This window comes from Episyrphus balteatus, chromosome 4 (genome assembly GCF_945859705.1).
Source record: "Episyrphus balteatus chromosome 4, idEpiBalt1.1, whole genome shotgun sequence".
NCBI classification, from domain to species: Eukaryota; Metazoa; Arthropoda; class Insecta; order Diptera; family Syrphidae; genus Episyrphus; species Episyrphus balteatus.
Window position 1 is genome coordinate 83218204 of NC_079137.1, and position 11424 is coordinate 83229627.

Below are 11424 nucleotides of genomic sequence, written 5' to 3' on the forward strand. Positions count from 1 at the left end.
TTTGGAAATTTGATAATTTTTTATTGATACAATATACAACATACATAAATACTTAAAATCTTTATTTGATGAGTCACACTACTTGTTTATCACTATCATTATAATTTTGTTTATTTTCCTAAAAATGATGACCGCGATGCGATAGGTCCAAAATTATTACCACTGCCATTTCGGTGCGCTTCAATTGCCTGGTAGTTAATAAACCAGAAGGGCTGTTGATCAATCGGAAGCCTACTTAGATGGTCTATTAGATGCTGATCACCATGGGCATCAAAGGGCAATCTGCTTGGGGCAATCGTCGTCGATGTGGATATGCCTTGTGTTGACGCCACACTTCCACTTCTATTCGATATATCAAAGGTAGATGGTGTTGATTTTTGTGGATTATTTTTATTTGTCAAAGATGGTTGCACTTCATTATTGGAAATTGGTTGAAACACTGGTTCGGCGATAACAACTGGAACTCCTTGTGGAGGCCGCTGAGTGGCACCTTTTTCTAGAGAATTTTCTCCAAATCTATTCGCTAATTCAACAGCTTGTGATGGGCTTTGAGTTGGACGGTATTTATCTTTATGACCATTCGGTGGTCGACTGCCAGCATATGATGGGCGTTGACTATACGCGAGCGGTAAGCAAAAAAGCAAGCAAATTGTGAATGTAATCGTGTTAATAGCCATTATCGCGACCTTTATTCGAAGCTTTAATTGATAATATTATTGCCTTATTAGCTTTGTTATATTCTTCCAATTCAGAAGATGGATGTTAACTGAGCGTCACTTGAAAGCATCGACTCATTTAAATAAACTCAAAATGTATTTTAATCTCTGTGTGTGACGGACGCATCCACAATACAGGTTCGAAAGTATCAAAAAATAATAAAAAGATTATTAAACCTGATGTTGGTGCCTATAGTATGAGAAAGATGAAACGTATAAGTTGGTCAAAAAAAGAAATATAATGTGGGTACCTTCGTACGGTGAGTCAGTGTAATTCATGGTGGTTGGGATTTTCCTACCCGCACCAATGGTATCATACACTCACAATCGATTGATTGAATTGTATGTTTTTTTTATGGAGAACTGTGAACATACATAACCATGAATCAAGGTATCTAAGTATTTAAATAAATTAATCTCAAGAAATACATAATATCTCTTGATATATTAAAAAAAAACCTGTGAAAATTTCGGTTTTTTGCTCGAAAAAATGGAAACGCCCAAATGCTTTTAATTTATGTATGTTAAAATGAGGTTTGTTTCTATGTTTCTTGACATGAATTGCCAAATTCCATTTAAATTAATTGTTTGCAGGGATTTTGCAGGTTGTTGTTTCGCCTATGGATTTTTAATTTTTTAACCGATTCATCAAACCATTCTTTCAAACCGATTTTTTTATTTTTGTAGAGAATTTTTAATATCTGTTATTATTAAGGCTACATTCCAAACAGGCATTCAACGAAAATCGATAAAATTTTTAGAAGTAATACATAATAGCTTAGAGTATAGTCACAAAAAATTTCAATCCACTGGGTCATATGCACAAAAGTACTTACTTAAAGTAAAAGGTGAAAGTAAATACTATAAATTCTAGTAAAAGGTAAAATTCATAGTATTTACTTAATTTCGTATTCATAAAAAAAAGTACCTGCTAGCAGGCAAATACTAAATACTAAATTCATCCAAGTAAATACTAGAATTCACCCAAAAATTATAGTAAATACTTCTTTTTTTTAGATGATTGGTATTCGTTTTGTATTTAAGCCTAGTAGGTAAGCTGCTGAAGCGAAACGAACATTTTCTTACAAAACAAGCACAACGAAATTGTGAACGAAAAATTTTGTTTCAGCTTGGCCAACGAAATTTTTACCTATGCCCGAACCTTTGGAAAATTTAAATCATTCGTCACTTGCATTTAATTTTCCAGGTCATTTTACTTGCTTAAAGAGAGTTTTTTGACTTTAGAGGCCTAGACAAATTTTCGTTTCTCTTTAGCAGCGTACTAGGCCTTACAAATAAATTGTTCTGAAAGTTTTACCGTGTAATCCAATACAAATTTTTACTGTTTCTTAAATTTGAGTTGATGAACATCTGTTCGTGCTATTTTGTGAGTCAAAAGTAAACTTAACAGCAGCATACAAAAATCGAACTCGAGATAGAAATTAGACATGACATGACGGCTCTAACGATTTTGAAAAAAATGTACCTAATGAGAAAAATTTAGACCGTAATTAACGGTATTTCACTTAGAACCTTTTTCTCTTAAATGACACCACCGGTTTCAATAAAAAAAATTGAACAAAAACGATTTAGTAGCCTTAGTGCTGGTTTGTTCACAGTCGATTATCTTTTAATCAAGGATTATTCCATACAAAAATCCTTGATTAATAGATAATCGAGTGTCAACAAACCGGCCCTTAATATTAAAACAAAGCAAAATCTCAATAAAATCATTTTTGTATTAAAAAAATCGAAATTTTGTATGAAAAATCTGTTTTGAAAACTGCTCAGTGAATTTTACACGCCTACTTAATTTTATTATCAAAATTAATAGATTTGCACGCTTCAGAACTCTTAAAATATTATGTCATAATAAGAATAACAATACTTACATGAAAAAATGCTTTGCAGGCCCAAATACTTTAGGCTGTTTTGACTATAACCTTTTATCGCCACCGTTTACTATGAAAGTAGTAATCATAAAACCAAAAAAGTAGCAAATATTTTTTTAAGAATTCCTTATAGTCGGAGAGGCGACCGTCGAGCTACTAAGCTCATAAGGTTAGAGATTAAAATTGGTGTCAAATGAAAGATAAGTTAATACTGAAAACAAACAAAAAATAGGGTTGCCACTTCTCAAATGGGAACCTCTATGTGGCAACCCTATTTTGAAAAATTGTCACAAAACTAAATAAATTCATAATTTTGTTCTTTGGCCAGATAAAAAAAATTTGGAATTTCCAAACGAATTTCTATACCTATAGTAAAAGTCTTAGCTAAAATCTGATGCATGTTATAGCCTTTAACTCTATCTGGCCAAAGAACAAAAATATGAATATGAATATTTTAGTGACAATTTTTCCTTTAAAATAGGTTTTCCACATAGAAGTTCCCATTTTAGAAGTGGCAACCCTATTGTTTTGTTTTCAGTACCAACTTTTCCTTCATTGGACACCAATTTTAACATCTAACCTAATGGGCTTTGTAACTCGACGTAACTCTATAAAAATTAAACTTTTCAGGTTCGAAAACGTGATTTTTATAAATTTTTGTGTATAGAGTGGGTGTGATAGTGTAAATACTATCCTCTCTAAGCATTTCTTGAATTTACGGTGATTATTCGTGTGCTGAAAAGGAAATCACCTCACAAACCATATTTTTTGTTACTTTTGAAAAATGTTTAGCTATGTAGCTATTCTAGGTGCCCAAATTGAAAACCAAAAAAATCAATGATTGAAATGAAACAAATCAACTAACAGGAATGTTATGTAAGAATTTTAAGTCAAATAAATAACATTTGAGACCCAATGCTACCACCAGTGGATTTACTTTATCTAAATTATAAAATAAAAAGGTCACTGTGGTGTATGCGTACTATTTTTTTTTTTTTTGAAAAAATAGTTGAATAAAGAAAAAAAGTTGGGCTATCCTGGGCTAACGTTCTTTTATAATTTTAGAAGAAAGGGTGAGCTAACAAAAAAAAAAAAAATCTCGGGCTATCACGGGCTAACCTTGGGCAATCGAACCAGGCTGGTTTGAAAAAAAAAAATTAGCATTTGGGGGTGCAAACTTCACACAGCCGAAAAACATTATTCGAAAATGATGCGCATGCCCCGAAAAACTTAAACAGTATACTTTATCAGTTTCCATATTACATATCGTCGGCTTAGAGTGTAAACCTGCTAACTCCACTTTTGAACCATGAGAACCTCTTAAATTCACAGTTATTTCCTATTAATAAATAAGAAAAAAGTGCATTCTCTTAACATTAAGAGCAACTGCATTCTTGATCGCATGTTTGATCAATGATCATCACTTGAAGTTAACATGAGGCTGACATAGGTGATGAACAGGGATGCAAAAAGCTCACATTTGAGCTAGCTCAAATTTTGAGCTATCCAGCTCACTTTTGAGCTAGCTCAAATCTTGAGCTATGTAGCTCACTTTTGAGCTAGGTACCATAGCTCAGCTCATTTGAGCTCATTTGAGCTGAGCTGAAAGTGAGCTGAGAGTGAGCTGAAAGTGAGCTAAAAGTGAGCTGAAAGTGAGCTGAGCTGTCGGTGAGCTGAGCTGAAAGTGAGCTGAGCTGTGGATGAGCTGAGCTGTTTTGTGTGCTGAGCTGTCGGTGAGGTATTGGGTCATTTGTTTAATTAGGGTTGAAATATTAACACAATTATTATGGTATATTTTACATCTATGAATCGGTTTAGTGAAACGGTTTGTGATATAGATTTGTTCTGGGGACATATTAATGATGAGGAAGTTATGCAAACTGCAGGCTAGTGTTTTGTGCAACTGTTTAGAAATGTTATTTAATTAATGTGTCAATGGATCGGGTTTTTTTATTTTTCCAGATTATTTTTTTATTAGGGGTTAAAATATTAAAAATGTTACTCGTATTTATTATATCATAAACAAATAGATTTTGTGGTTTCTGAAAACAGGTAGTTTTAAGTGTGTGGTAAATGAAAGTTTGGTAAAATGTTTATGACGCGTTTGGTCCATGAATGGGTTTGAACTTATTTTTATCACAGGTCAATGAAAAAGATATACAATGTGTAGGTAAGTATGTCGTGCAATATGGATAGGATGGGGTATGCATTTATTTTTTATTTTATTACTGTCACGCGTTTATTTTTGAATGAGTTTTTTAGTTTTTCAATCAGGTAGTTCGATAGATTATTTTTTATTAGGGGTTAAAATATTAAAAATGTTACTCGTATTTATTATATCATAAACAAATAGATTTTGTGGTTTCTGAAAACAGGTAGTTTTAAGTGTGTGGTAGATTATTGAAAAGCGTTTTCAAGCTACCTGATTTCGGAAATCCGTTTTTGGATGCGTACATTATTTTACAGTATTTTTGCATACATTGTATTTTAACCTATGTGTACGTATGTTTGCTTAAATTTTACAACTTATCCTACAGGTAAATAAGAATTAAAAAAAAATGCTATATAAACATTTTTTTTTTAACAATGACAATCAGTCAACTCTTAGTGCCTTTTTAGTATATATGTACATATTAGGGTGGGTCAAAATACAATTTTTTGGATTTTCAAAAATTCTCAGCGATTAAAAGGTAGTAAATGGTTCGGTTAGCTTATGAGTAAAATTTCATTTCATTGTTTTAAGCCTAAGTGCCTCCGGATTGTGGTTTCATTTTTGAAAAAAGCTGATTTTTGCCTAAAAACCACATACGCTTTGCTTAATTTATTATGATCTCATTTCTTATACAAGCTAATTCAAGAGGATGTGCCAAAAAGCTTAAGCGTATAGGTTGGGTCGGGACAAGAATCGTTTTGGAGGGGGTTAATATTCGCCCCCGTTTAGCCAAGAGGGGCAATTTTCTAAAAAAAATGATTTAATTAGGAACAAATATTATTGAAAATCAACCGTTATACCTACAACAACATGTTATACCTTTTTGTTGAGCCCAAAATCTCTTTTTTATTTTGCGAAATGGATGCAAAAATGTTTTGTCGTTTTTGAGAAATAAAAAAAAAACCCAAAACTACATTTTTCTAAGACTTGTTAAATAATTTATGAAACATTGTATGTTTCTTTAATTATTTTAAAGGGGATACCACGCCTCCAAGGCAGAAAATCTGAAGTTTGAATGTGTTTCCTTTGCATTAACTACAATTCTACCAAGTTTCAAGATTTTAGGGTATTCAGAAGTATACTTTTTAATAATTGATATTAATTCTACCAAAATAAGCGGTTACACGCCCCCTGAATGTAAAAACTCAATTTTTGATTTTTTTCTTTCTATATACTTCAAGATCCTAGACCATAACAAGTTTCTATGAAAACTAGAAGTTTGCCATAATTTTTATCATTTGTTAGTTAGTATGTTAGCGAGTAAATCAGCTACATGGTATAAGAAGAGAAGGTATGATCATTAGAAAAAACTCTGTATCGATAACTGTCAAAACTTAAAAATGGCTACTTAAGGTTTTGACAGCTGCCCATTGAAATTGTTGTTGTAAACAAATTTGTCTTGGAAATTGTTGTTGCTTTTGACTTTGCCAAATATTAAACGTCAAAACCTTACTACCCCATTTTGTAAGATGGCGGCTCTAATGATCATACCTTGTCTTTTTATACCATGAATCAGCTACTCTTTTTGCTATTTTTGAAAGCCTTTTTCTCAGAAACTACTAATCCTACGTAGTTGAAAGTTTTTGAGAAGCTTGATTTGGACTATGTTAACAAATAAAACGAGTAAGAAATGTTTGACATTATTGAAACAAAAGTTAGAATGGTTCGAAAGCGGCTTGAGTTGTTTCCTAAGAGTGTAGGACCAAAGTTCATAGAGAACTTGGCTGGGCAACCGGAGGCAGAAGATAAAGTCTGATTATAACCAAACTTTATATTATTGTTCTATTTACAATTTGGCACCTTTTCATCACTGTGCCCGTAAAAAAATCAGCAAAAACAATTTCTCCATACATTTGTGACCCAGCCTAGTACATATGCGTATTATTTATATCCATTAATAAATAGCTTATAAGTGCTCTCAATAAACTAATAAATCTACCACACACTTAAAACTACCGTGTTTCAGAAACTACAAAATCTATTTGTTTATGATATAATTATAATAAGATATTTTTTTTAGATTTCAACCCCTAATAAAATATAATCTACAAAACAGTACCAAGCTAAATATTTATTTTGTTATTTAAAAAAAGCTACCTGAAAAACCACAATATTCATTCAAAAATAAACGCCTGACAGCAATAAAATAAAATAAATGCATACCCTTTCCTATCCCATCCTCTCTATTGCACGACACACAAAAAAAGCATCAACCACCTACACATTGCAATCTTCCTCATTGACCTGTGATAAAAATAAGTTGAAACCCATTCATGGATCAAACGCGTCATAAAGATTTTACCACACTTTCAACACCTAATAAAAAAATAAGCAAAAAGGATCCACAAACGAATTTACTTTTTTCCTCAATAAAAAAAAAAACCCAATCAATTGAAAGATAAATGCCTGGCAATCACAATAATAAACTAGCATAATAATTTAACTCCCTTTCAATAAAACTGCCTGTACTATACATATATTCCTCATTGATATGTCCTTAGGAACAAATAAATATCTAACTCCGTTACATCTATGATTTGGTTCACATTATGTAAAATGTATTATAATAATTTTGTTACTATTTCAACTCTAACTGATCCAATAACTACATAGAATCAAACATATAAGCTATGGTGTTTTACAAAAGTTCAAATATCTATATATTTTATTATATTTTACAAATGCAAATCAATTCCACGGCGCACCCATCACAGCTCAGCTCACTTTAGCTTACCTCACCCAAGAGCTCAGCTCAGCTTACCCAACAGCTCAGCTCACCGATAGCTCAGCTCAACCATCAGCTCAGCTCACTTTCAGCTCAGCTCAAGTGAGCTGAGCTATTGTAACAAGCTCAATTGTGAGCTAGCTCAAAATTTGAGCTGAGCTGTGAGCTGAGATCAGCTCACTTTTGAGCTTTGTAGCAACCCTGGTGATGAAACAAACATAATGCATTTTAAGTCCGTCTGATTTAAAACCGTATTATGTACCTAATTACATTCTGTTTTTGACACTGATACGTGTTAGATTGAACTATGCATAATTTATTATTTAAGATTTTTCTCGGTTTTTTCCCAACCGGAATATTTTTGTTGAATTATAAAAGCTATTGCGAGTTTAAAAAAAAATTTACCTAAATCCAATATTTATTTGCATATCTCACAAAAATGCAAAAAGCTACGAAACTACCAGACTTTTTAAATCTGCTTTCGTATATAAATGAAAAGTACCATTTAACAAACAAAATGGTTATTTGGATTTTTTTCTTTAATTTGGAAAGAAATATTTTGAAAATTTTTTTCTTTCTCCTGTACAATTTACTTTAATATAGTTAGCAGGTTTACACTCTAAGCCGATGATATGCTATGAGATTGACGTTTTTATCAGGATGTAAATGGTTTAAGTTTATTGAAAACTTTCGTAAATTCTTATTTTTAGTATATCTTAATTGTTTCAGTGTAGCAAAAAAGTTTGAAGCTTGAATCTTTTCGGTTGTGAAATCAGAAAAAGCTCAAGAAAGGTTTAAGTATCAATAAATAAATAAAGTCTCATTTAAGCTTTTAAATAGATCCAATTAGCATAAAGTTGATGTTATTGTTTTTTTTTTTAGTCAAAAAAATAAAAAAAAAAGTACCGACAAGCTACTGGCAGAATATCTAAACAGAATTCAAGAGTTGTAGGAAAGTAAATTATATTCACCATATTATAGCTAAACAAATAATTAACTTAATTAAATTATAAATCATTTGCGTGCATGAAATAAGAAACGAAAATATTTTGTTGTTGTTAGGTTTGAATAGGAAATTAAAAAAATAATTTTGGAAGTAAAAAATGAGGAAATTAAAAAATGTTTAACAAACATTTTTGTCGGTTACTTTTCTGGGATAAAATTTAACTGTGTAAAATTAGCGTTTATGGTTTAATTATGTTCATTTTTAAATTCACAGTACATACATCAAAATGTACAAAACGTTATGAATATTGGGATATGGTAACATTTTAAATGCTCTATTCTGTCACTGTGTTTCAACTTGGTGATGTTATTCCGATTAATATAGTGAAAATTCTCATTTCATAGTGCCTAAATCGATTCACCCGTATAAGAAAATACCAATTAATTATTAACCTTGAGACAAGAACTTACAATAGCAGTTTATGAAATGTATTTTTTATAAACTCCGCAGTAAAACATGTAGATATAAAGGATTTTCAAACTCATTTGTTTCAAACTTCATCTTGAGCAATTTGACAATGATCAAAAAAAGTCAGCCAACAATCACAGCTTTCGGATTTAAAATTCGGTCCACTTCCAAGGAATCTATGTCTGTCCAATCAGTTCTTCTCTGTTGCTTCTTTAGTAGAAATAAATGATGCTATTTGAAGATTAAAGTACTAAATAAACATTTGATTCAACAGCGTGAACAGATTTTTACCTTCCTCAGAAATAAGAAAAGTTAGATACGATAGAAATTAACATTTTCTATTACATAGGGTTTTCATCTGGGAGGTAATGTCACTTAAGCACCTTCATCTTCCATAAGCTCTTAAATGTTAATATAATAATAATAATTATTTATAAAAAAAGAAAAAAATAACACATGTCATACTAACGTCAAAAGAATTTGTGTTGTTGTTGTATGTCTTAAACAAATGTTAGTATATATATGTTAAATCGAAACGAGAAATTGTTCAAGATCAGCGAGCAAAGTACAGAGCACTTTGACTTGAATAAATTCAGCCTTTAAATTTAACAACAGATCTAACTACGTACGTTGACCAAAACCGATTTTAAAGTAATTTACTTGAGTGTTTTAATCTTCTTCACTTAGAGTTCAATACCTTAGATATTGCTAATATATTCAAAGAAAATAATCAAAATTAATATTATCAACAACAAAGAAGAGTTATTTTTTTATATTGCATAAAAAAACCTGTTCAGGTGGTTTGTTGTTGAAGCTCTCAAACTTTAAACAAACACAAACCCAAGAAGTTATTAGGTATCTATCTACGTATCTACTGCTTAAAAATTAGATATTACTAAAGTAGCACCTTAATAAAAATACGAGTATGAACTACATAGCTAAATCAATATTTAGGTAAATAAACAATATATGTGCTGTGCAGTGGATGTATAGTTATTAAAAAAAAAAAACATTATTTGAAATAGTTGACAGAAGCTTTAATCTCTTTGTTTGATAGTTTGATATTATATTAATAGATGTTCTGATGTGCAACTTAATGCAGTGTTAACTGCAAAGATGTTAGTTGCAGGTTGCATACAACAGGTTGATAGAGTGATTCAAAATGGAGAAGTGGGTCGTCGAGACTCATTTGTAAAACAGAAAAATGATAATTGAATGCTATTTGGTCTCCAAGGTCAAGTGCATTGATGTGTATAATGAATTCCAGCAAGTCACGAGAAGTTTTGTCTTTTTAAGATATGATGATAAGTTTAAATACTCAGCTTGACTTGAGCTTATCATGTTCCCAAATTGATAGATTGAGAATTCTGTACCCAATATTTAGTCAATTCCTAAAACGATGTTCTGGTTGATTTGGCAAATCAAGGTTTATATGAAACTATGAACTTGTATATAAAGAACATCAACATGTTAAAAAAAAAATCATATTGCCTATTCATCACTCATATAACAATCAGAATCACTTAATCTTATCAAATCCGTTTTATTCAGGAAATGGAAATTTTGGGTGCTACATACTTTGGTGTGTTAAGAACAAAGCGACATGTTTATAAACAAGTTTGATGTAGAGATTCTTTTTATGAAGTCATATATCTGAAGTTAGGTTTTATTGATTGAATTTTATAGCATTGTGGTCAAAATTAACTTTAAAAAATGGTACATTTGTGACATTTGTAATAATTCAAACTGACATGACGCAACCCTTCGTAGATTGGTTGCACAAAAATTGTGCTGATAGCAACAATATTTTTTCACATCCTTTTCATATGTTGCAGTTGATCCTTTTGTAGATAAAACTATGAAATTAATCAGATTAAACCTTAAAACCGTTGCGCAATATTAAGTTTCGATGTAAAAATTATTCAATACATCAGACTCGGTACGAGACTGTTTTATATTTTAGAAATCAAATACGAAGCAGGTTTGCATAAGAAAACTGTTCAACTATACTCTAGAAAGGACTTATGAAGTTTTTTTAAACAATCCAATATTTTTTTATTATTTTTGTTATTTTTTTCTTCGTTGTTTTTTTAAACACTCCACTATAAAATTCAAAAATTATCCGATGTAGCATATTCAATGTCGGTCATTGAATTTTTGAATCTCTACAGTGAACAAAATAAGCTTCATTCATTACTGCTTTCCAAAAAAGTTGCAATTATAGAAGTACCTATATCCCAAACATAGTATTTGACTTTTACACTACACTTTACAAAATTACCGACAAAAATCACCACTTAAGACTGGGTGGGACCACCACACAAACGGCTCAACGTTTTTAAATTGGTGGATAACTTTCACATTTGTTAAGATAAGTGAATTAAATAAATTTTATTATTTAGTTAATAAACAAGGCTTAAAATATTCAACCTTATAATTTATAAATTTGAGCAATTGTAATTTAG

General features: G+C 30.9%; 1 protein-coding gene and 1 long non-coding RNA gene across 2 annotated transcripts; both read right to left on the reverse strand.

Annotated features, from left to right (window-relative positions):
- On the reverse strand, window positions 1-790 carry LOC129919972 (uncharacterized). The gene has a single exon (XM_056001113.1). It carries the CDS (start codon window positions 675-677, stop codon window positions 111-113), a length of 567 nt encoding a protein of 188 aa, XP_055857088.1. The 5' UTR covers window positions 678-790; the 3' UTR covers window positions 1-110.
- An 8050-nt stretch (window positions 791-8840) lies between these two features.
- Window positions 8841-9802, reverse strand: LOC129919973 (uncharacterized). Its single transcript, XR_008773155.1, has 3 exons — window positions 9429-9802; window positions 9251-9360; window positions 8841-9190 (listed from the first exon to the last, which is right to left on the reverse strand). It is a non-coding gene; the product is annotated as an uncharacterized LOC129919973 (long non-coding RNA).
- Between the last annotated feature and the right edge of the window lie 1622 nt (window positions 9803-11424).

Bases quoted from the DNA above. Each gene is read 5' to 3' on its own strand.
- LOC129919972 (XM_056001113.1), bottom strand. From the start codon at position 677: ATGGCTATTAACACGATTACATTCACAATTTGCTTGCTTTTTTGCTTA.